Here is a 26,946-nt window from a genome sequence, read left to right on the forward strand (position 1 = left end):
TTAACGATCGTCCTCCTAGTCACAGTCATCCCACCCCACACCGTCACTGAGCCACCCCTAAACGATCGTTCTGCCTAACATTGACGCTCATTCCGTCAAGGCCATAGCCGGTTGCGCCTGCCGGTAGAGAGGAAGTCATGGAAGTCCAAAGTAGACCTTGATTCACCCGAAAACAGAGCGTTTGCCCAACGACTATTGTTCCAGCGCTGATACCAACTACATCTTGGAGTAATATGACGGTTCTTCAGGTGTGGGGTATTGCGTGCACGTCTGACATGCAGGTTCCATTTGCGCAGTGTATTACAAAACAGTCTGTCCACTCACTCTAACACCTGTAGTTCTTTGAAGTTTCTGTACAATTAACGCAGTAGTTCTCTTGAAACGGTCTTGTACGCCAGGTTCGCCCTTGGTCGACGAGCTCGACGTCTGTGATCAACATTATTTGTCTGTCGATATCGCGATTGTAATCTGCTGGTTACTGACTGTAAAACATATAGAGGTCGAGCATCAATACTCTGTCTTGTACCCTCTTCCAACATTCACTTTGCCATTCCTGACGTGACAGAACCCACATGTCCAAAAACGGATATTTGAGTTTAAATCCAAATCAGAACTGAGATGCACAAAAACAGACACGTTTCACTATAAATTAATTTTTTTACCCCTACCATATTGACGTGCATATTATGTAGAACTCTTGCACAAATTTGGCGTGTTTGCCAAAAAAGTACAACACGCTGGAAATTGAATATTCATTTTCTAAATCCATATACCATCATACAACATGGTTAATAATATCATCATAAACTGGTGTACCCCTACTATTATTAACTAGAGTCCAGCTACCTAATTCTCCTTCTTTTCGTCTCTCACTTTCTCTCTCAATCAGTAAGCCTTTGCGTTCACAATGTGTCTATGAACAGAATGTTGACGTCAGAACTACCGTTAAGTGACTATTAGGTGTGTTTGTTGTATTTTATCTCAATGACCTTTAAATGGGTCATGCTGGGAGTGTTTTTGTTCCCATTCCAAACATAGCCAATCGCAAAACGTGAGTTTATGCTGAAACAAAAACGCACCGAGTTGCTATAAAAGGTCGGAAGGAACCAACGATCGACCATTACGGTGCAACCCATAATCAGGTAAGTCATCTCTTCTTGGAGGCTCCTCTTGTACAGTAGGCTTGATCCCTTTCTGGTTGTAGCTGATGGTGCTTGGTACCATTTCATAGCCCCACATAAATCATTCAAGGAATCAGCTTATGACCACAGCTATGAAGACAAGACCATGATGCTTGATTTGTATATTTGGAAGGATGACAAATGTTATACAAACCAACACGATACAGATCCGGGTTAGAACCGATCTTCAGCAACCCATGCTTGTCGTCAGAGGCGACTAGCGGGATCGAGGTGGTCAGGTTCGCTGACTTGGTTGACACATGTCATCGTATCCCAATAGCGTAGATTGAAGCTCATGCTGTTGTTCACTAGATTGTCTGGTCCAGACTCGATTATTTACAGACGCCGCCATATAACTGGTATATTGCACAATGCAGAGTAAAACTAATCTCACGCACTCACTCGTAACAATAATGTTCACAATAGCAATGTACAGTAAACAAGACATGTCTTTTTGGAGGCCATGCTTGCCCCCTCCACGAGATGTCGCCAGTGCTTGACAGTGTACCATACAGATATCCTTCACTGCTACTGAGCCTTGCATGCACAATGGAATTGGTTTGGTCTGATACTCGAGAACTGTGTTATATATCCAGGCATGACACCACGTCAGCAACGAGAGTTGAAGTCAGAACACAATTCAGATGAGGAATAAAAGTATTATGACAAATATTACATCTGAGGTTAAGAGAGTTTAGAGAATTGTTTAGAGAACGGAAATAGGTAAAAACATATGTTTCGTCATAGGTCACGGTTTTCCGTCACTAATCATTCTCGAATTATTTAACGTGAAACATACGTGTTGTTAATACCTTTCGTAAAAGTCATATTCAAATAGTTATTAGGGAAGCGCCACTGTCCCACTTCTCACTACACAAAACAATTTGTAATGGCCATTAGGATGGGAGAAGTAACTATAGACCATCTTACATGTAGATTGAGACCATTTCAACCATTCATTACAGAATCAACATGAAGGTCCTCGTCTTCGTAGCTATTGCCTGTCTGCTGTCTGGAGCCAACGCTGCTGGCTTTGTTGACACCCTCAAGGGTGTTGCAAACAGCGTCGGCAGCGTCTTCACCAACCTGTTCCAAGACCTGAAGACCCCCCTGGCGACCGTCGCTAACACCCTCGTCGACAATCTGAAGACTGCAGGAACCCAACTGTTGGCCACTGGAGCTCAGAGTATGTGTACATTAAACACAGTCACTTAAATAAGTTGGTTTAATGACTGGATGAAGAGTGTTTCAGGCCAAATGTATAAACGAAAGTCGGGCGTTATCATGAAGGACTAGAGGGCACATCCGATAGGAGCTTTGCACATTGGACGCGTGTGGAGGATAAATCCCAGTCGTTTTCAGTTTCATAAAAGTGTCTTATAGACAACATCTAATAATCACACACCAGACAAACCTAGATCAAGGATACATGAAAACACAATGCCAGCTAAATAATATTTATGAGCATATCACATACTTGTCTGCTTAAACTTGAAGCTTTCGTTTTCATGTAAATTCTACAATCTTGTAAACTGTGTCACTTCTTTGTTTTCAGGTCTTCTGGGGTCCCTGTCCCACGTTGGTGCCCCCGCCACCAGAGACACCGAGTATGTTTTACTTAAGTTAATATCGATGTATTTTAGTTGGATATGAGAATTCAGGGTTCGCAACGTGGCTCAGTACCGTCGTCAACACAATGCCGGATAAATGTTGAGCAAAGCCCATTTCCGGTGTCACCCGCCGTGATATTGCTGGAATATTGCTAAAAGCTGCGTAAAACTAAACTCTCTCACTGACTTAAATCACCCTCCACGCTAGAATACGAACATGCGTCCCATGCAATATGTGCGAGGCGACCAAGCGGAAAGGATTGTCAGTCTAGATGACTTGGGTGACTCCTTGTCCTCCTGTCCTAAATCAGCAGATTAACTGATGTACGTCCTGTTATTTACGGACTGCCATAGTAAAGCCAGAACAAGTCTACATATTTCTGTAAATAACGATACGATATACCGTATTAATATTATATATAATTCGTTCAGCCTCTTGACTGGAGTCAGCAAGTTCGTCACTGAGGGCAAGTCTGTCGTCGCCAAGCTGTCCGAGACCCTCGGGTCCCTGTACCACTCCGCCATGACCTCCCTCACCAACATCGCCCAGAGAATCTCCAGCATGGACTTCCTCAAGGAGCCCCTCGACAAGATCCTGTCTGAGATCAAGAACGTCGTCAGTACGTACACGTAACTCTACATTATTACGTCCCGAAATAATACAACAAATCAGATCAGATCATAACATCTTTGTTCAGGTTTCATTCCCCTGACGAAGTAAGTTGATTCATTTGATCGTGTCGTTATGCTAATGCATGTTACATGTCACTGCTAAGAAGATCCACATAGATATTTATTATTCCAGCGTTGAATCTAAACTAAAACGACGCCTTCATCTTCCAGATATTCACGACATCTTCCAGAACTCCCTTGTGGAGACTATCACCAAGAACCCAGGACAGTTCCTCATCAAGGCTGCCGAGGGTCTTATCAGCAAACTTGGCAACAAGAGATCTGCCCTGACCGACACCCTGTCCTCTGTTGGACAGCAGTTCGCCTCCCTCTTCAAGCCAGTTGTTGATGCCGTCAAGCAGGTAGGAACTGCATTGGATCACACAGTGAAACACTGGATCACACAGTGAAACATTAGATCAAACAGTGAAACATTGGATCACACAGTGAAACACTGAATCACACAGTGAAACATTAGATCAAACAGTGAAACACTGAATCACACAGTGAAACATTAGATCAAACAGTGAAACATTGGATCACACAGTGAAACATTAGATCAAACAGTGAAACATTAGATCAAACAGTGAAACATTGGATCACACAGTGAAACATTAGATCAAACAATGAAACACTGGATCACACAGTGAAACATTAGATCAAACAGTGAAACATTAGATCACACAGTGAAACATTAGATCAAACAGTGAAACACTGGATCACACAGTGAAACATTAGATCAAACAGTGAAACATTGGAACACTGGATCACACAGTGAAACATTAGATCAAACAGTGAAACATTAGATCAAACAGTGAAACATTGGATCACACAGTGAAACATTAGATCAAACAGTGAAACACTGGATCACACAGTGAAACATTAGATCAAACAGTGAAACATTAGATCACACAGTGAAACATTGGATCAAACAGTGAAACATTGGATCACACAGTGAAACACTGGATCACACAGTGAAACATTAGATCAAACAGTGAAACACTGGATCACACAGTGAAACATTGGATCAAACAGTGAAACACTGAATCACACAGTGAAACATATATTCAAGGACATATTCCAGTCATGATTGAAGTAAGCATTACAAGACGAAGCACAACGGTTTATATCATAACGGTTAAAATATGACAACAAACACACACTTGACATGACGAGCCAATTGTGAATCATTTGTCATGCTGCAAACGTATCATTAAATACTGCAATAAAAGTTTAAATTGTTCAGCACACATGACAACGAAATGGACAATGGACATGTGGTGCATAATGACAATGTTTTCATTTGTCAGCACGTCTCCACCCTCGGCTCCACTCTCTCCTCCACCGCCACCGCTCTCTTCGGAGCTGTCAAGCCAACCCTTGACCAACTGAGCACCCAGCTCTCCGGACATGTCCAGGCCCTGAAGGACAGCGCCACTGAGCTTCTCGGACACGGACAGAATGCCCTGAAGGCTCTCTCTGCTGCTGCTGGAGACATCATGAGTAAGTTGACTTGGAATTGTATTCTCGATCATTTTCAAAAGAGTATGTCACGTTCTGAATGGAATCCAACTAGCTTCATCTATATTGTTGCTTGATATAATATATATTAAACAACCAGTCGGGAACATGGTTCCGCTTTTATTCAGTTTGTATTCATTTCACATTTAATTATTCAATTTCAAAACAGAACTTATGCTCTCAATGGAATCAAAATATCATCGTAAAATTTTACTTGTTAAAAACAATAAAACCCAGTCGTGAACACAGTTTCCTTTTATATTTTTTGCAATGACTTCAAATCGATCACTTGATATTAGATTCGGTAAAATTTAGTTGTATTCTTGCTTCAGCCCAGACCATGGGAAACATGAAGCCCACTCTCCAGAAGATCGTCGACACCGGCAAGGATGCCGTCCAGACTATCACCAACACCCTCGGCTCCAACTAAATGCTTCGACTGTATGCATTAAAAACAAATAAAACAAAATATGTGTTTTTTGTCAATTTTACATAGTAAATTCGGAATTTATGTCTATTTATAGATAGATATTCTTTATTTCCTCCATAGCATATGAAGATAAATACAAGGTTCACAGGTACATTACAACAAGTAAACCAATATGGAATTATATGGATGTACAGTAATAGGAATGGTATTTACACATGTCAGAAATTATACACATTCATAGAAATATCGTTTCCACAACTTAATAGTTCTGCATATTCGACTTATGCACATTGCCCATGTTTCATACTCGACGGTCTTCGTGCACTGAGAAGGATGATCCCCGAGTGTAAACAGAGCAATATATCGTCATCATTATTCCAGAGGTTACTGAACGTTTCTACATCAAGAATGTCAATTAAGTCTTCAATCAATTTGTCTCTTTCATACTGCGTTTCATTACAATAAAGAAATACATGTTTAACAATGTCATAGGCAAACGTACCACAAAGACATTCATGAGATTGAATTAAATAAGTCCCGATTTGTAATAGTGTTGCAATATCAAAGAAACACAGATGTTTTTCTAAGGCAAGAAACCACAACCTGCTCGGCATTATATCTATTTATGTATAAAATATTTCAACATGCACTGCCTGACAAAAGACAGTATCCATCCATGCTTGATTTGGCTGAACATGAAACAAACCAGACATGGTTACTAGATAGTGATGTATGTGATCTATATTAGTCAGAACACATACATGGTAACATAAGACACAGGAACACACCCTACCTGACGGATATTAATATTGGGTGGGAACAAGTTTCCACTGATGCGGGCGAGGCTGCGGCGATGTATTCAATCCATCAGAAGACAGACAACAGTGTGCGGGATAGTTTTCCAAAGTCAAACAAAATATAAGCCCATTTTTGATTTGGCTAAACATGGAAAAAAGTAGACACGGTTACTTGAAAGTGATGTATGTGGTAGGGATATCATAATTGTTTTTCAGACCAGAAGTTGCAATATCGGGTTTCTCTTCAGCATACCTTATTTTGCCAGACATCATCAACATCAATGGACATCTGTCCAAGGGCATCCTTCACTGATCTCTGTACCTGGAAGTTGTACAGAATAGCACTGGACAGGCCCAAATGCTTTATTCGGTAGTTAGGTACCAGCTAAGTGTAATGAGGTTTTACATACAAGAAGATGAGTAATATACTATTGGTCAAGACACTTATATCAACCTCTGTATTTGATATCAAACCGTGAGAACACATGTCATGTACTTTTGTACTGTGTGCATTTCATTTCCACTGTAAAAATATTCATTTACCGTTATCTTAACTCAACAACCTCTCCAGAATCATGACAGTTCCAACATAATATAACCATTTGCTTACCAATCGTCAACAATGGCTCTAGTTCTGGAAAGCCGAGCGTCAAAACAGAGGCCGTTTTCATAACTGTTGTTAAAATAATATCGAGCTCACTTTAAACGTGTTTTACGTGCACCTCTGTCACTGAGCTACGAAATGGTTCGGGCAAGTATTCACTTCGGATGGCGTCCATGCATACTCAATAGGGCTTCCACGGGTACTCGAGTACTCGAGCACGAGTCGGGTTTAGCTAGACTCGAGGACTCGATAAGGGAAGATAACTCTAACCATTTTGCAGACAGTTTCTCTGCCATGCGCTAAGCATGAGCGGCCGTTAACGTCTGATATTAAGATAACATATAACTCTATCATCCCGTAGAAAATTCATATGCGCCCAAACGGTCTCAAAATGAATATATACACAAAAATATACACACTATTTACATGCACAAAACGATTGCTGGTTATACACATGACATGACATGATACAATACAGTTAACCACATAGGTAAAATGTCTGAATAATTCTAGTAGTAATCACATGATGATGATTCAAAATATTTGTTGCATTCACGAATACTGGATGGTATGAAGGACTGTTGAGCTCTGTTTGTTTCGAGGAAAGGTAATTGAAAGCGGCGTCCAGGAAGCAGTTCAATATGGTGAGATGATATATGTGAACTACCAAATCTATCAATTCTAATTTTAGTTGCCTTTTTGACAACCTTGGCTAACAGATAGAGGGAATATACTCGAAAGACACTCCAGCAATTTTGCTGGCCGTATTAACTATTTTGGAAAGTTTGTTTTCAATCTAAAATGACGTCGATATATTTGTAATGGTCCACTCTTTCAATTTCTGCATTATCAAATATATAAGGGAGTGTGGAGGTGCCTCCTTTAGTTCCTAAAATCAACCACCATTTCCTTAGTTTACTTTGCATTCAGGAAATGAAAACTGTCTTTACACCAAGATAGAACTTTTTCAATGCCTTGACGATAATTATGTTCAGAATCAGAAGTTTGGCCAGAAACAGCGGCGTCATTCACAGTAAACACGTCATTTAATGACAAGTAACAGTCATTGATATACAAAATGAAGAGTAAGGGTGGAAGAACACAGCCCTGTGGAGCTCCAGACCTTGATAGCCACTGGCACTGACATACTGAGTTCTGTGTACCATGAATTCGTTAACCCATCTGACATGGACATGGAGAAAGATAAAAAATCAAATGTATTGGCTTATTTTGATCTGAATAGTGAAAAGAAAAAACCCAAATGCCATATGTGCGGTTTATCACAGCGTCATGCAGGGAGTGGAACCAGAACCTCAAAAAAGCATTTGTCATGTAAACATCAGATCAGCTCACTTTACTGATGCTGACCGAAATGGTTAGGCAAGTATTCATTCGGACGTCACGCATGACGATATCAAGTCGGAATGAAGTAAGTGTTAACTTGTATGGTCGGAACACATGTCATGCCTTAAACTGATATTAGATATATGCTATCCCGTAGAAAAAAGCGCCCAAACGGGGATATTTCATTTGCACATATCAAGTCGGAAAAGTAAGTGTTAACTTGTATGATCGGCTATTTACCCAAAACGTAGAGTAATCATTTTCCGTAAAAAATTATCGCCACAACACAGCACTGACATGCCAACAATATGCACGTGCTATCTGTGATGATCATGGGGGTTGAACCTGAAATTTGCACGATGTTGGATGTGACGTTTCTCGTCATTAACAGAGGAAATTGGAATGTGCAAACATCAATTTGGTTGTTTTAGAACTCTGTTAACAACTTTGAGACATGCGCAGACTTACTCGAGATGAAAGATTACGTGCCCCTGGCATGCCACAGGTCGGCACAACACAGACCGATGTGGCACGAAGTTTGAACGTTTCACAGTCCGTCATCAGTAGATTATGGTCCAGATACCGTGACACATAATCTGTCAACGACAGACAACGCTCAGGTAGACCACAGGCGACAACTGCGGCTCAGAATCGATTTATCCGTACTACAGCCTTAAGAAATCGTCTCATAAGAGCCAATCAGATTAGAGATCGACTGCACGCAGGTGCTGGTGTTAGAGTGACTAACCAGACCATCAGAAATCGACTGCACAGTGGTCAATTAAACGCACGGCGTCCTCGTGTCATCCCCTGTTTGAGAGATGGTCACATTAGGGCAAGACGTCTTTGGTGTTTAGAACGCCAACGCTGGAATTATCGACGTTGGAACAATGTAATGTTCTCTGATGAGTCCAGATTCGTGTTAGACTTCGTTGCTAGACGTAACACGGTTTGGCGTAGACGTAATGAACGTTTCCACGATGTCAACGTCATTAGGCATGATCGTTTTGGAGGGTGGTCTGTAATGGTGTCGGGTGGCATCCCTGCGGCTGGAAGAACGGACTAACATGTTGTTGCTGGACGTGTCACAGGTCAGTACTACCGGGACAACATCCTGGCAGCCCGTGTTGTGCCATATGCTCGACGCCATGGCCGCCGTTTCATTTTCCAAGATGATAACGCCAGATGTCACAGGGCCAAGATTGTCACTGAATACCTCCAACTGCAGAATATCACCAGATTACCATGGTCATCTTAAGTCCAGACCTTTCGCCCATCGAGCATGTCTGAGACATGCTTGGACAGCGCTTACGACGACGTCAACAACGACCCACTACTATCCAAGAACTTGCTGCTGCATTGCAAGAAGATTGGAATATTCTCAATCAAAATGACTTGCGACGCCTCATAAGGAGTATGCCACGTCGGATCCGTGCCTGTTTGGCCAACAGATGGGGATTTACCCATTATTGACTTGGTTTTTACCGTATGGTAAATTTGCAGCTTGACCCTTGGTGTAGTTTGACCCATACCACAGAATGTCCTTGTTTCTTTGGCATTATCAAATGTATTGAATAAAATTCCATATGGTCCCTTAACAGTTCTTCATTATTTGTTCCGTTCTCGTCTTCACTGTTTGCCCCTCATCAGCCATCAAAGTCCGATATCCCCTACGTTTTTTTTGATAGTATATGTGTATTACTAAGTAACCAACTTCAACATTGATAACACAAACATCGTATTGTGTAATGCCATGCCAGTTACGCTATCGTTTGCTTGAAAGGTATGAATTTCGAAAACTCGGCTCCGAGTCGAGTTAGACCCCTCGAGTACTTGATTCCAAGAAAATTGACTCGTTGAAACCCTAATACTCAACCAAAAAAGTTAAGGAACATCTCATATTTCATATTTAATTATGATATAGATCATAATATGAACTATTAAGGACTTTAATACTGAAAATTTGGGTGGTCCTTAAATTTTTTGGATGCGTACGAACTTGCCCATACTGCTAGGCCTACGTTGACCATATCTGGCCTCAAACAAAACCTGTCGCTTTTTAGCTCACTATGATTACAGTTCAAGTGACGTTATGGACGTGCCTGTTTGTGTGCTGTAGTCGTTCGCTGCTATAATACACGTGTCGGGAAAAGACCGAAAATAGTGACACCTGAATATTCTTAAGAGGTTCAATACTTATTTACGATATGGCCTCATTGCTCGAGAAGGCGTATTGTGGACATTAGTCAGTCAGAGATCAGCGGTCGGTATATATCTTTTAAAGAGAATACTTTGTTGGCAAGGTAAAAAACTGACTAGACATACAGGTGAGCTACATTGCATTCACGACACGCCTCCAACTCGAATATAGGCGAATACATTCATCAGCCTAAAGTAGCGATTCCGTTACTGTCGACTGCTTTTGAAAATCAACCAAATATTATTCCTTCAAGTCATTGTAATGACTACACCATGCTATTATAACGGCAACACCATGAAGGAATAGTCGGACGAACAGAGAGAGTCAAAGAGTAACACTGACATTTACTGTAAGCTTTGGGTTAGTCTTATCACAAATACACGATTAGATACAGACAACTGCAACATTGTCGACATATTATATGGACCGGATCACTGTCGAAATGCTGCTTAAACGCCAAGAAATCATAACTGCTTGTTTTCCCAAGGTGTCAACTTCAGAGGTAGTGATACCCACTACAGGTAATAATAAGTCTAACCAGTCTGTGTCCTTTGTCAGGTTCAGCTTACGTTACATATGTGTATATGTAATAATTACTGCTAGAACATCTAATAATTACTGCTAGGACGTCTCAAATGAAATTTAATCTTGCAATAAACCATTAAGTCTTGATTGGTGAGCACAGGGGCTAAACAGATCTTTATCATCTTAATGTCTATAATTCCCAAGACACATGTGTATGCATGCGAGGACTACCAAGTTCATGTTAATGACATAAACCAGTAACAGTTTCAACAACCCTATGTCCAGAATTCCCAAGAAAACATATGTATGCATGCGAGTTCTAACATTTTCCCGAATGGTTAAGGTTCAGTTCTGCTATATTTTCACTATATTTTCTCTTGTTCAGGTCAGGTCGGACACTTATGGACTTCCAACAAATATTACACGAAATCACATGTCCGTCCCATGCAATAATGTGAGATGAGGAATTCCTTCGTGTTCGAATTGGGTCGTCAAACTTGTTACACAAATTGTGGAAGAGAGTACCTGGTTGCTTCTCAGTCTCTGTTGGATATGTACAGTATGACTGCGTCATACGCCTTTGATAAGAGAAACAAGGAGCGTTTTCCAGGTTAAATAAAAACGATACCAAATGTGCAGTGTGCTGTTGCGCATGGGAACTACCATATTGTCCTGGCTATATATATGAAGCTGATACTGTTTTTGTCCACTGCTCATCAGTCTCATCTCAGGTGAGGTTTGCAATTGTTCATAAGGATCGATGTGTGTGGTATAGGCGTGGAGCTCAAGAAATCCTGGATGCACATTAATAATTAGCTGAGCTGTCCCACGTCAGTTTACGATTCATGGTTTTTAATACTCGTAAGAACTATGTTTTGGAGCAATACAACTATAAAGCTGTTTATGCTAATTGTTCATGCTTCTTAAGCTGATTTAATTTTACAACAGTAGCATGTATACATGTGGATGTCTCCTTCACTGCATATAGAGAACTTCCAGCCATCATAAGAAACTTTTGCCGATGTTCACATTGTACTCTAGATTCACCATGAAGGTCCTCGTCTTCGTTGCTGTTGCCTGTCTGCTGTCTGGAGCCAATGGAGCTGGCTTTCTTGACACCCTCAAGGGTCTTGGGACTAGCATCGGTGACCTCTTCAAAAACCTCTTCAACGATCTGAAGACTCCACTAGCAAACGTTACCAACGCCTTAGTGGAAAGCCTGAAGACTGCGGGTACACAGCTGCTAGCCACTGGAGCTCAGAGTAAGTCCTTTCTGTGTTATAAATACCCAGTTTCACCGGTCACTGAGTGGTTGGCAGTATCAGAGAAAGATGACGATGTTTATACTTTCGTCTTTGGCCAGCCCCGATTCAATTGTGTGTGCTTTAGACCTGCCAGAAGGAAATGTAACAAATCATACACCGTTAAGCATAGCGTCTCCTTGTTCCCAGTACCGAAGTGACTTACCTTTTAACTAAAACTATCATCCATGTTATATGTCCGTAAAACATGTAAAAACGTCTAACCATACAAACGTGTTTTCACTGGAACGGGGTTGTGGAAATGCCTAATTGTTAAAGCGTCTGCTTGCCAAGCTGAAACCCCGGGTTCGATTCCCCACTTGTGTACAATGTTTGAAGCCCATTTCTGGTGTCCCGCGTCGTGGTATTGTTGGACTATTGCTGAAGTCGGCGTAAAACCATACTCACTCACTCACATACTCACTGGTACGCGTAAATTGTTGTTCAGGAATACCATGGATCCCTATGATGCTAAGACATGATGTTTGATACTTTGTGAAAGTCATCTTATCTGATGTGAAATCGACTGTCATAGAATCTGTCAACTTCGTGCCCTTGACAAATGTTATAATAGATGATGACGAGGTCTCTTACAACGATGCATACTTCGACACGTCAACATCTTCATACCAATCGGATGTTGGAAGCGATATTGATAATATAGGTTTAATATCTGCTGTATACATACACTGTCAGGACTAAACATGTACAGTTGTGTTCTGGTTGTTCTCGTTCACAGGTCTCCTAGGCTCGCTCGCTAATGTCGGCAAAAGGGAAGTGAGGTACTGTCATGAAATATCAGTAATCACATGCACCAATAATTAAGTCTCTCAACACTGCATATCTTATATTGACTGTATACATGGTGTATGCTTAATTCCCTTCGATAACGATAATTTTCTATCTCGTATGCACTAACTTGACTGATCACAGTTTCACTATAAGATATATATCCAGTATTTCCTTCTCCCCGATATTTCAATGTCCCCGTGCTCAACAGCGTCGCTGGTGGTATCAGCAAGTTCCTCCAGGAAGGGAAACAGGTGATTGGACAGCTGTCGGAGACCCTTGGCTCCCTGTACCACTCCGCCATGACAGCCCTCACTGGCATCGCCCAGAGGATCACCAGCATGGACTTCCTCAAGGATGACCTGTCCACGATCCTCACCGACATTGCCGATGTAGTTGGTGAGTTCTTGTTTTTCAGAGAGAGGTTGATAAGTGGTCATTCATGTTACTTATAGTCTTTATCTATCCTTCTAACCAATAGCTTGCTGTATGGTGAGTAACTATCCCCCCCCTGCTCCTAGTCCTATTGGCGGTTGTGATCCCTACACACGACTTTCAGGGAGGCATTTGTGAGTGGATATTCCGTTGACCCCTAATCGTTGAGAAAAAACGTTAGCGCGTGTATCATTGTAACCCAGCTCGTTCCAGGATATACTAATAACAACATGCACACAGTCCCTCCTGCGTCCAACGGGTACAGTTGGTTTACAACTAAGTCAGTGTTCTTGGAAACACTCGCATCATACTAATGAGCCGTATCTTCATTTTACTGTATCTGAAAAGTAAGTACTTGATTCGAGTAATTTTGTTTATGTTGTTCAGGTCTCCACAACATCTTCCAGGACTCACTTGTGGAGACCCTTACAAAGAACCCAGGACAGTTCCTCATCAATGCCGCTAAGGGTCTTATCAGCAAACTTGGCCGCAAGAGATCTGCTCTCGCAGACACGCTGGCTTCAATTGGACAGAAGTTCGCCTCCCTCTTCCTGCCTGTCATTCAGGCTGTCAAAGAGGTACGGACAGTAATTCATAGAACCCTGTGAATGCAACCGATCTAAATGAACTAAATATATCGTCTCTTACAATTAATATATAATTTTAACGATACCATAGATATGTACGTAAATGTGAATTTACGTTGATCCGAACAAAAATATTCAACTTTGGAAACATAATCAGTGACAGAATGTCCATGAACTATTTCTACATATATCATGAACTATAGTTAGACAACTGTATGTAGCACGTGGCCAATCTAGGATCCACCCTCTCCGCCGCTGCCTCTGCGCTGTATGGATCTATCAAACCAACCCTTGACCAACTGAGCACAAGCCTTGGTGAGCATATCCAGGCTCTGAAGGACAGCGCCTCCGAGTTGGTAAAGGACGGGCAGGCGGCCTTGAAGGCACTCGCTGCTGCAGCTGGAGACATGGCTGGTGGGTTCACAGTGCTATATATATGAATCATATATGATCGACTGGCAGAAGAGAAAAGCCTATGTCTCTTCCCGGTGTCATTGTATTCTACTCAAATACGCTTATATCATCAACACAATTCAGATATACCGCTGTAAACGTGACTATTGTTGGACCATTTGTAAGCATATTGAAAATGGCGTGATGTACCATTCAGTCTATGAAGATAAATATAAGTGCAGGGTGAACTCAAACAAATGCTAGTTATTTGTGAGGGTACAGTGATCTGTGAGGGTACATTGATCTGTGAGGGTACAGTGATCTGTGAGGGTACAGTGATCTGTGAGGGTACAGTGATCTGTAGAGGGTACAGTGATCTGTGAGGGTACAGTGATGTGTTATGTGAAGGTACAGTGATCTGTGAGGGTACAGTGATCTGTGAGGGTACAGTGATCTGTGAAGTTACAGTGATCTGTGAGGGTACAGTGATCTGCGAGGGTACAGTGATCTGTAAGGGTACATTGATCTGCGAGGGTACAGTGATCTGTGAGGGTACATTGATCTGCGAGGGTACAGTGATCTGTGAGGGTACAGTGTTCAGCGAGGGTACAGTGATCTGTGAGGGTACAGTGATCTGTGAAGGTACAGTGATCTGTGAGGGTACAGTGATCTGTGAGGGTACAGTGATCTGTGAGGGTACAGTGATCTGTGAGGGTACAGTGATCTGTGAGGGTACAGTGATCTGTGAGGGAGATCTGGTACAGTGATCTGTGAGGGTACAGTGATCTGTGAGGGTACAGTGATCTGTGAGGGTACAGTGATCTGTGAGGGTACAGTGATCTGTGAGGAGTGTTATGTGAGGGGTACAGTGATCTGTGAGGGTACAGTGATCTGTGAGGGTACAGTGTTCTGTGAGGGGTGATCTGTGAGGGTACAGCGATCTGTGTGGGTACAGTGATATGTGAGGGTACAGTGTTATGTGAAGGTACAGTGATCTGTGAGGGTACAGTGATCTGTGAGGGTACAGTGATCTGTGAGGTTACAGTGATCTGTGAGGGTACCGTGTTATGTGAAGGTACAGTGATCTGTGAGGGTACCGTGTTATGTGAGGGTACAGTGATCTGTGAAGTTACAGTGATCTGTGAGGTTACAGTGATCTGTGAGGGTACAGTGATATGTGAGGGTACAGTGATCTGTGAGGGTACATAGATCAGCGAGGGTACAGTGATCTGTAAGGGTACAGTGATATGTGAGGGTACAGTGATCTGTGAGGGGACAGCGATCTGTGAGGGTACAGGGATCTGCGAGAGTACAGTGATTAGCGGGGGTACAGTGATCTGTGAGGGTACAGTGATCTGCGAGAGTACAGCGATCTGTGAGGGTACAGGGATATGTGAGGGTACAGTGATCTGTGAGGGTACACAGATCTGTAAGGATACAGTGATCTGTGAGGGCACAGTGATCTGCGAGAGTACAGTGATCTGTGATGGTACAAAGATCTGTAAAGATACAGTGATCTGTGAGGGTACAGTTATCTGCGAGAGTACAGTTATCTGCGAGGGTACTGTGATCTGTGAGGTTACAGTGTTGTGTGAGGATACAGTGATCTGTGAGGGTACAGTGATCTGTAAGGGTACAGTGATCTGTGAGGGTACAGCAGGATGTAACCTGTGAGTTGTGTGAATCACTTCGGATTCGAAACAATTAGTTCCCTGTATTCGTTGATTCGTAACACAGAATTACTTTACGCGGGGATATCATTTAACAACGTTCCGATTGGGTTTTTAAACTGGTTCATAACGAAACGTCTATATTCTTTATGTCACGGTTCCCCTGTTTATGAAACAGGACTTGAATATATTATCTGTTTTCGCTGTTTGTACTCCTTTCTGTTGTTGCTTCTACAGGTCAGACATCACTTCAGCAGACCCTAGAAACTTTGTTGGGCTCTCAATAAATCAACCAATAAACACATACAGGAAAATCCTGCCTTCATTGTCTGTGGCAACACCTGCACCTGCTTCTACTCACGGATGCTATTTTTCTCATTGGAAACTATTGTATCAATCCCTTGTATTGTATCAATCCCTTGTATGACCCTGGTGCACCAGGACAAGGTTATCAAAGTATCACATTAGTTTATAAGTGAACCACCCTGATACAAAAGTCGGAGCTGGAAGATAACGAAAGTCAATGGATTTGACCAGGATAAGTGCCACCGCTACCAAAACATAACACGTCTGAAAACATTCGCCAGCCAAACACACTGCGCACTGTGTGAGTGTGTGTGAGAGAGACAGTGACGTGTGACGTGTATGTGTAACGTGCGTATGTGTGCGTGAAAGAGACTCAGACGTGTGTGTGTGACGTGTATATGTGTGTGAGAGACAGACGTCTGACGTCTGTGTGTGACGTGTAAATATTTGTGTGAGAGAGAGACAGAGATGTGTGACGTGTGTGTATGACGTGTATACTAGTATATGTGAGAGAGACAGCGACGCGTGACGTGTGTGTGACGTGCATATGTCAGTGTGTGAGACAGAGACGTGTGACGCGTGTATATGTGTGTGTTAGAGAGAGACAGAGACGTGTGACGTGTGCATGTGTGTGTGAGAGAGAGACAGAGGCGTGTGTGTATGACGTCTGTATGTTTGATTGTGTGTGTGAGAGAGAGAGACAGACAGAGAGAGAGAGGGAGACAAAGAGATATATATGTGTGTGTGTGCCGTGTGGATCTCTATGTGTATGGGTCCGCTCTGTCCACAAGCCTACGGGCACGGTGTCACAGACCCAAATAATGCTTCCTTGACGTCAAATTCAAAAGAGTCGACGTATTCTCACTGACGTTCTACACCATGCTATGTTTATCACCATTCTACCCGTTTTCAAAAACGATGTCTACCTCATGCCAAATGAAACGGAAAGGGACTCGTACATTGCCTCCACCCAACAACAAGTCTTTCTTGTCACATATATGTGTGTGCACGCACACACACACACACACACACAAACACACACACACACACACACACACACACACACACAAACACGCACGCACGCACACACACACACAAGTAGTCTAGTTTGATGTGATCTTCAGTGGTGTTCCCATGATTTCTAAAACCAAAATAGTGTACTGCACTGTAGCCCCAGCTGCCATGTATGTAGACTACTACAGACTACTACAGACTACTACAGACTGCTACAGACTGCTACAGACTGCTACAGACTACTACAGACTACTACAGACTACTACAGACTACTACAGACTGCTACAGACTGCTACAGACTGCTACAGACTACTACAGACTACTACAGACTACTACAGACTGCTACAGACTACAGACTACAGACTACTACAGACTACTACAGACTGCTACAGACTGCTACAGACTACTACAGACTACTACAGACTACTACAGACTGCTACAGACTACTACAGACTACTACAGACTACTACAGACTACTACAGACTGCTACAGACTGCTACAGACTACTACAGACTACTACAGACTACTACAGACTGCTACAGACTACTACAGACTACTACAGACTACTACAGACTACTACAGACTGCTACAGACTACTACAGACTACTACAGACTACTACAGACTACTACAGACTGCTACAGACTACTACAGACTACTACAGACTACTACAGACTACTACAGACTGCTACAGACTACTACAGACTACTACAGACTACTACAGACTACTACAGACTGCTACAGTAATGACATCACATCCTCGTTATTGAGTTAAACTATATATGTTGTATCAGTCCAAACTTACAATGAATGTCATTTGTACCATTTTTCAAAATATGACATGGATATTGCCTTCATTTTGTAAAGGTTAATCGTCCATTTCAACCACGGCACGGTTAACAAGTGGGTGATTGCTTACGTCTATTTCCCCACATACAGGCAGAGGTGACAGCATATTGTTAGGATCACTTTGTGTCAGCATTGTGCGAGTTTACTTATAGATCCACCCTATAATGAATAATATGACCTCCACCCTACCTAGGTACACAATAGGCATGGTGCTTGATCCCACATTTTCTGAACTCAAGCACAAAGAATATCATATGAACATAATTAAACTTTTAACTAACTCAGTGGACTGTTCATTATAAGTCATGTTTCTGACTTGTCATGCCTTTGACTTATCTGAGTAGACATATATTTGTCCATACTAATTGTAGGTCTCCATATAAAACAGAGGTCAGCGCGTTCAAGTGGAGCTGTTGACCTTTGATGCAACTAGTATATGTGACTTACTAAGGTCAGAACAGGTCAACGTTTATCGGATAATACAATGTCACTTGGAGAATGTCGATAAACTACTATGTCAAAATCAAATATTGAAAACATGTAGTGAACGTCAGAATGAACACTTTGTACACTTGAATAAATACCTTAACACGTCAGTAGTTATTCCAGAGACATTTATTCGACAAATACACAGTTGTCGCCACGGTGTTCCTGCATGTTCATATAGGAAATAAAAGCGTCTTTTCCACAGTCCAGAACATATAAAATAGTATTATGGACATTTGCTTATTGAATCCTTACCAGATAGTGATGATACAATGAATCGGGTAGACTTATTGAGTCCCTAGCAGATAGTGATGATACAATGAATCGGGTAGACTTATTGAGTCCCTAGCAGATAGTGATGATACAATGAATCGGGTAGACTTATTGAATCCCTAACAGATAGTGATGATACAATGAATCGGGTAGACTTATTGAATCCCTAGCAGATAGTGATGATACAATGAATCGGGTAGGCTTATTGCGTCCCTACCAGATAGTGATGATACAACGAATCGGGTAGACTTATTGAACCCCTACCAGATAGTGATGATACAATGAATCGGGTAGACGTATTGAATCCCTAGCAGATAGTGATGATACAATGAATCGGGTAGACTTATTGAGTCCCTACCAGATAGTGATGATACAATGAATCGGGTAGGCTTATTGAGTCCCTACCAGATAGTGATGATACAACGAATCGGGTAGACTTATTGAACCCCTACCAGATAGTGATGATACAATGAATCGGGTAGACGTATTGAATCCCTACCAGATAGTGATGATACAATGAATCGGGTAGACTTATTGAATCCCTACCAGATAGTGATGATACAATGAATCGGGTAGACTTATTGAATCCCTACCAGATAGTGATGATACAATGAATCGGGTAGACTTATTGAATCCCTACCAGATAGTGATGATACAATGAATCGGGTAGACTTATTGAATCCCTACCAGATAGTGATGATACAATGAATCGGTTTGATATACATGCAAACTGTCATGGTAACCATAACCAACACATGTAGCGGCACCTCAATAGTTCATCACAAATATGGGTGTATATTGTACAAGTTCAAAACTGAGTCTCTTTGAAAGTTTTGGGGAAAGAAACAGGTCGCTTGATTGTACCTGTGCTAAGACATAGGCACGAACGTCTGGGGCTGTTGGAACACTCGGTGTGAGTATAGGCCTATAGCGATGCTGAAGTCATCCACCTGTCCACGCTCTTTGTGAGTGAGTGAGTTTAGTTTTACGCCGCATTCAGCGATATTCCAGCTATATGTCGGCGGTCTGTAAATAATCGAGTCTGGACCAGACAATCCGGGGATCAACAGTACCATGCTCTTTGTCACACTGAATCCTTAAGAAGGCGTTTGGAACAATCCCTTCTCAATTTTAATATTTGTTAAAACATGAATATAGATATACAATGGTTGGGTTTACCCTAAACACTGCACGTGATAGGTAATTTCCATAGGTATTTCTTTGAGCCGTTCACGCTTGATTTAAATTCATTTGTCTCTCTAGTGAGTACATGAAGGTCACCCTGGAGCTAATGAAGTGCAGCTGTGTTGTGGAAAATTAACATCATACAGTTAGCCACACAGTGTAACATTTCTATCCAAGCTAAGGTGCTTGTTGACAATTGTCAACTATTAAGACTTCATTTAAGAATATGACTCCCATGGACCCTCAAATACAGGACTCAAGGTATATATCTGAGTTCAAAAATGAAAATTAGAGTCGACTGTCGTATGTCTTCTTGTTCAAATGCCGTGATCGCCAGTCGCTGAGAGCCCAGTACACTATCTTCATAGTGATTCTTCCCTTGCCCTGCTTTCACACACAGCTGGACAATCCCTCTATGTCACCTCGGATTAACACAGCATTGTTGGACGTAGTTTATAAGTATGAATTCAAATTATCCAAATACAAGCGAACTTCACCATTGCCACAAGGAAGTGTTGCCAAAAGCTGGAGTCTTGCTGTATTATGAACACAGTTGGTCTTTCTATCCTGCTGGTACTTACATTATTCTCGTTCACGGTAGTGTTAACCTGAGATAGTAATATGGGAAACACTTCAGCCCGTATCCGCCCTTAAATTTCACTCTAGTCAAATCATATCACCTGATTATATATTCCTCATCTGATAAGGATGAGTTTTAACATGTTTCTTTAATTGTATCTGAATGTACTGAAAGACATGTCCTACTTCTGAAAATGACTCTCAAAGGAATTTTTCCTCATCGTTAAAATTTAGGGGGATAAGGGCGGAAGTCTTACCCGTAAAACGTGTATATTATAATGATGAAGACGTCATATGGTGCACTTAATACAAGCAATACGTTTTGACTTTACAGAGCCTATATAATTTTAATACTTTATAAATCCACGACACACAAAGTCACTGAGTTTGTACTTCATGGATATTTGGAATCCAGGATGTGTGACCTGTTTGAAAGAGGGAGCCGTGTAAATATACGTTTATCTTATGAGACAGAGGGAGCAGTGTAAATATACATTTATCTTATGAGACAGAGGGAGCAGTGTAAATATACATTTATCTTATGAGACAGAGCGAGCCGTGTAAATATACATTTATCTTATGAGATAGAGGGGGCCGTGTAAATATACATTTATCTTATGAGACAGAGGGAGCAGTGTAAATATACATTTATCTTATGAGATAGAGGGGGCCGTGTAAATATACATCTGTCTTATGAGACAGAGCGAGCAGTGTAAATATACATTCATCTTATGAGACAGAGGGAGCCGTGTAAATATACATTTATCTTATGAGACAGAGGGAGCAGTGTAAATATACATTTATCTTATGAGATAGAGGGAGCCGTGTAAATATACATCTATCTTATGAGACAGAGGGAGCAGTGTAAATATACATTTATCTTATGAGATAGAGGGGGCCGTGTAAATATACATTTATCTTATGAGATAGAGGGGGCCGTGTAAATATACATTTATCTTATGAGACAGAGCGAGCCGTGTAAATATACATTTATCTTATGAGATAGAGGGGGCCGTGTAAATATACATTTATCTTATGAGACAGAGGGAGCAGTGTAAATATACATTTATCTTATGAGATAGAGGGGGCCGTGTAAATATACATCTATCTTATGAGACAGAGCGAGCCGTGTAAATATGCATCTATCTTATGAAACAGAGGGAGCAGTGTAAATATACATTTACCTTATGAGATAGAGAGAGCCGTGTAAATATACATCTATCACATGAGACAGAGGGAGCCGTGTAAATATACATTTATCTTATGAGACAGAGGGAGCCGTGTAAATATACATCAATCTTATGAGACAGTGAGAGCAGTGTAAATAATTTATTAGGCATTTATCTTATGAGTCGTGCTTACACGCCTCAGTAAGAATCAATACACGTTGCTGTGGATGTTTAGTTTGTTGAAATCCTGGTGATGCAAATATCATAACAGATTTCAATGGAATAATCTTGTGTTTCAAAAGAGTGTCTTAATGACATATTGCAATATGAAGGAGTTAGATGAGCTCAAGTGGATGACGCCATTGCAACCTTTGTAAAGTATGCTCCATTATGTTCCGTACTTGGTCCCGCCATATAACTGGAATATTGCTGAGTGCGTTGAAAACTAAACTCACTCACTCCGTACTTGGTCACGTCCGATTCAGACTTGTCATGAATAATGAGAGATTTGGTACAAAAAAACAATATTCGTGTATTAAAATTTATCACACCAGACATGTATTCATTCCGCGAATGTATAGGATATTCACATCAAAGCCAGCATAAGAAACCCTCTCACATACTATCTGCTGAATAAATTTTCAACAATCAGTACTTCTCGTAAAATCGACCGACGGGAACATGTTGTCAGGCTCGCTCACCTGGTTGATGGAGTCATCGTACCCCAGCTGCTCAGATTGATTGTCATACTGTCAGTCACTGGATTGTCTGGTTTCAATTATTTACAGACCGGGAATACATATAACTGGAATATTTCTGGACAAACAAGCTGTCACGTCATGAGAAATGTGAGATAACAAGAGGCGCGATGGACATGTAACGGCACCCTACAGCTGGCCACGATTAAAGGTCAAAGATAAGGGTAAGGATCATGAAAGGTGCCACTCTTCCCACCAGTTTTCCCTTATAAAAGAAATTAGTTTGTCGATGCAGAGCCATTCCGAACGCGTTCGAATCAGGTAAGCATCTCTTGAACGTTCACTGTTCTTCATGAGTCTCTGTTGTAGAAAGTTCCTATCAGAATGGACATGTTGTTTTTGCCTCTGTATATCTGAAGAATCCCCTTATCCTTTGTATTGACACAAGGAACCAGTGTAAAATGGTTCTTTCCATTTTTGGATGGATAATTAGAACGTAGTTGCTTTGGGTGACAAATCGCAAACCCAAATAGAATTGTATTATGATTCACAAAAACTCTATGTCCGAAATCACCGAATTGAAAACAGCTGTAGGCAATAACTTGGTAACACCTGGGCGAATCCATACATTCTTGCAATTCTTACACATCCCAATAACAGATCATTGACGTGCAAATGTGTTTACAAGACGGTATAAATCATATGTTCTACACTTACCTGTCGTGAACTAGAATCAACATGAAGGTCCTCGTCTTCGTCGCCATTGCCTGTCTGCTGTCTGGAGCCAACGCTGCTGGCTTTGTTGACACCCTCAAGGGTGTTGCAAACAGCGTCGGCAGCGTCTTCACCAACCTGTTCCAAGACCTGAAGACCCCCCTGGCGACCGTCGCTAACACCCTCGTCGACAATCTGAAGACTGCAGGAACCCAACTGTTGGCCACTGGAGCTCAGAGTATGTGTACATTAAACTCAGTCACTTAAATAAGTTGGTTTAATGACTGGATGAAGAGTGTTTCAAGCCAAATGTATAAACGAAAGTCGGGCGTTATCATGAAGGACTAGAGGGCACATCCGATAGAAGCTTTGCACATTGGACCTGTGTGGAGGATAAATCCCAGTCGTTTTCCAGTTTCATAAAAGTGTCTTATAGACAACATCTAATAATCACACACCAGACAAACCTAGATCAAGGATACATGAAAACACAATGCCATAAATAATATTTTTGAGCACATTTCCTGTCTGCTTAAACTTGAAGCCTTCGTTTTAATGTAAATTCTACAATCTTGTAAACTGTGTCACTTCTTTGTTTTCAGGTCTTCTAGGGTCCCTGTCCCACGTTGGTGCCCCCGCCACCAGAGACACCGAGTATGTTTTACTTATGTTAATATCGATGTATTTTAGATGGATATGAGAATTCAGGGTTCGCAACGTGGCTCAGTACCGTCGTCAACTCAATGCCGGATTAATGTTAAGCAAAGCCCATTTCCGGTGTCACCCGCCGTGATATTGCTGGAATATTGCTAAAAGCTGCGTAAAACTAAACTCTTTCTCACTTAAATCACCCTCCACGCTAGAATACGAACATGCGTCCCATGCAATCTGTGCGAGGCGACCAAGCGGAAAGGATTGTCAGTCTAGATGACTTGGGTGACTCCTTGTCCTCCTGTCCTAAATCAGCAGATTAACTGATGTACGTCCTGTTATTTACGGACTGCCATAGTAAAGCCAGAACAAGTCTACATATTTCTGTAAATAACGATACGATATACCGTATTAATATTATATATAATTCGTTCAGCCTCTTGACTGGAGTCAGCAAGTTCGTCACTGAGGGCAAGTCTGTCGTCGCCAAGCTGTCCGAGACCCTCGGGTCCCTGTACCACTCCGCCATGACCTCCCTCACCAACATCGCCCAGAGAATCTCCAGCATGGACTTCCTCAAGGAGCCCCTCGACAAGATCCTGTCTGAGATCAAGAACGTCGTCAGTACGTACACGTAACTCTACATTATTACGTCCCGAAATAATACAACAAATCAGATCAGATTAAGACATCTTTGTTCAGGTTTCATTCCCCTGACGAAGTAAGTTGATTCATTTGATTGTGTTGTTATGCTAATGCATGTTACATTTCACTGCTAAGAAGATCCACATAGATATTTATTATTCCAGCGTTGAATCTAAAGGTTACTGTATACGTACTTTGTTATGTCCTTGTAAATTACAAAATATTTGACCTTAGTTCAATACAAATATACACGACCAGGACATCTTTGTTCATAGCTTCCATACCTTGTGACGAAGTTAGTCAGACCTGGTATATTCACGGGCGCGATAATGAGATTGACGTCGTAAGTAGTAGACGTTACGAAAAATCCCAACTGGTGGATATGTATCAGTTTAGAACTTCTTCTGTCACAGGCTCTATGACATACATTGACCTTCATTGCTCATATATTGAACGTGTATATTCATCGTGATGTTCTTAATAATATTTTTTTCTTTTCTTAAGATGGTTCTCTTTCTTTCTTCCAGATCTTCACGACCTTTTCCAGAATTCCCTTTTGGAGACCCTCATTAAGAACCCAGGACAGTTCCTCATTAAGGCTGCCGAGGGTCTTATCAGCAAACTTGGCAACAAGAGATCTGCCCTGACCGACACCCTTTCCTCTGTTGGACAGCAGTTCGCCTCCCTCTTCAAGCCAGTTGTTGATGCCGTCAAGCAGGTAGGAACTGCATTGAATCACACAGTGAAACATATATTCAAGGATATATTCCAGTCATGATTGAAACAAGCATTACAAAACGAAGTATAACTGTTCCTATCACAATTCTTAGAATATACTGGTCATATGATAACCAGCACACTTGCCATGACATGCAAGCTTTAAATGCATCATGTGACATGCTGCAAACGTATCATTAAACACTGCAATAAAAGTTTAAATTGTTCAGTACACATGACAACGAAATGGACAATGGACATGTTGTGCATAATTGTAATGTTTTCTTTTGTCAGCACGTCTCGACCCTTGGCTCCACTCTCTCCTCCACCGCCACCGCTCTCTTCGGAGCTGTCAAGCCAACCCTTGACCAACTGAGCACCCAGCTCTCCGGACATGTCCAGGCCCTGAAGGACAGCGCCACTGAGCTTCTCGGACACGGACAGAATGCCCTGAAGGCTCTCTCTGCTGCTGCTGGAGACATCATGAGTAAGTTGACTTGGAATTGTATTCTCGATCATTTTCAAAAGAGTATGTCACGTTCTGAATGGAATCCAACTAGCTTCATCTATATTGTTGCTTGATATAATAGATATTAAACAACCAGTCGGGAACATGGTTTCGTTTTTATTCAGTTTGTATTCATTTCACATTTAATTATTCAATTTCAAAACAGAACTTATGCTCTCAATGGAACAAAATATCATCGTAAAATTTTACTTGTTAAAAACAATAAAACCCAGTCGTGAACACAGTTTCCTTTTATATTCCTTTTTGCAATGACTTCAAATCGATCACTTGATATTAGATTCGGTAAAATTTAGTTGTATTCTTGCTTCAGCCCAGACCATGGGAAACATGAAGCCCACTCTCCAGAAGATCGTCGACACCGGCAAGGATGCCGTCAAGACTATCACCAACACCCTCGGCTCCAACTAAATGCTTCGACTGTATGCATTAAAAACAAATAAAACAAACAAAATTTGATACTGATGTATTTGATCTATATTTGTCACAACACAAGCCGTACCTGAAGGAAGAAGTGTGAGAATCTTATAAAGGACGCCCAAACACAGGCTTGTTTTAGTTGCATAGGTAGCAAGAGAGGTAACGACATCCTGCAATACACAAAGCAATAACATGATACATCTTTCACATACAAGTACATATTCACATTCACATATAAATATCTTTTTCAATGAGGCATAAAATCATTGTCTGGATTACATAAATATACATATACTATACATGATGTATACAATGAACAAGGGTAATTGTTATAAATTACATTAAATGTGCTCAATACAATACTCATTCACCACTTTATGGTATCCATGATACGAATAGCAATTAGTAAACATATCTGTTATAATATATTATCTGCAATATATACAGAGAATAATAGTTAATATTAAAATTATCCGTACCCTGTGAGTGACAGTACCCTCGGGTGCTAATTCTCCTGGGGCAGCCGCCTATATCTTACAGGTCTGACTCTTCTTGAAACGGGGGCGGCAGGGGTAGCCTAATGGTTAAAGCGTTGGCTCGTCACGCCGAAGACCCGGGTTCGAATCCCCACAAGGGCACAATGTGCGAAGCCCATTT

The 26,946-nt window shown here is 41.4% G+C and overlaps 2 protein-coding genes across 5 annotated transcripts; both read left to right on the top strand.

Moving 5' to 3' along the window:
• The first annotated feature begins 2,149 nt into the window (after positions 1 to 2,149).
• LOC124257447 lies at positions 2,150 to 5,425 on the top strand. The gene is made up of 6 exons (XM_046691502.1): positions 2,150 to 2,367; positions 2,737 to 2,788; positions 3,224 to 3,411; positions 3,635 to 3,825; positions 4,774 to 4,966; positions 5,317 to 5,425. Exons 1-6 carry the CDS (start codon positions 2,154 to 2,156, stop codon positions 5,412 to 5,414), a joined length of 936 nt encoding a protein of 311 aa, XP_046547458.1. The 5' UTR covers positions 2,150 to 2,153; the 3' UTR covers positions 5,415 to 5,425.
• A 6,084-nt stretch (positions 5,426 to 11,509) lies between these two features.
• LOC124257467 lies at positions 11,510 to 26,330 on the top strand. 4 transcript variants are annotated; one of them, XM_046691531.1, is made up of 7 exons: positions 11,510 to 11,615; positions 11,926 to 12,146; positions 12,925 to 12,967; positions 24,418 to 24,605; positions 25,154 to 25,344; positions 25,638 to 25,830; positions 26,183 to 26,330. In XM_046691531.1, exons 1-7 carry the CDS (start codon positions 11,569 to 11,571, stop codon positions 26,278 to 26,280), a joined length of 981 nt encoding a protein of 326 aa, XP_046547487.1. In that variant the 5' UTR covers positions 11,510 to 11,568; the 3' UTR covers positions 26,281 to 26,330. The 4 variants fall into 4 exon arrangements, with proteins under 4 accessions (XP_046547487.1, XP_046547488.1, XP_046547489.1 ...); XM_046691532.1 differs by lacking the exons at positions 24,418 to 24,605; positions 25,154 to 25,344; positions 25,638 to 25,830; positions 26,183 to 26,330 and adding exons at positions 13,186 to 13,373; positions 13,797 to 13,987; positions 14,218 to 14,410; positions 16,297 to 16,373; XM_046691533.1 differs by having other exon boundaries at positions 11,608 to 11,745.
• Positions 26,331 to 26,946: the final 616 nt, after the last annotated feature.

This window comes from Haliotis rubra, unplaced genomic scaffold (assembly GCF_003918875.1).
Source record: "Haliotis rubra isolate DU_JTF1 unplaced genomic scaffold, ASM391887v1 Scf660, whole genome shotgun sequence".
NCBI lineage: Eukaryota > Metazoa > Mollusca > Gastropoda > Lepetellida > Haliotidae > Haliotis > Haliotis rubra.

Excerpts from the sequence above, each read along its gene's own strand:
- LOC124257447 (XM_046691502.1), top strand. The coding sequence starts at position 2,154 with ATGAAGGTCCTCGTCTTCGTAGCTATTGCCTGTCTGCTGTCTGGAGCC. Across the intron at positions 2,368-2,736 it reads GTTGGCCACTGGAGCTCAGA|GTCTTCTGGGGTCCCTGTCC; the intron begins GTATGTGTACAT and ends CTTTGTTTTCAG. Across the intron at positions 2,789-3,223 it reads CCCGCCACCAGAGACACCGA|CCTCTTGACTGGAGTCAGCA; the intron begins GTATGTTTTACT and ends TAATTCGTTCAG.
- LOC124257467 (XM_046691531.1), top strand. The coding sequence starts at position 11,569 with ATGAAGCTGATACTGTTTTTGTCCACTGCTCATCAGTCTCATCTCAG. Across the intron at positions 12,968-24,417 it reads GTCGGCAAAAGGGAAGTGAG|CCTCTTGACTGGAGTCAGCA; the intron begins GTACTGTCATGA and ends TAATTCGTTCAG. Across the intron at positions 25,345-25,637 it reads TTGTTGATGCCGTCAAGCAG|CACGTCTCGACCCTTGGCTC; the intron begins GTAGGAACTGCA and ends TTCTTTTGTCAG.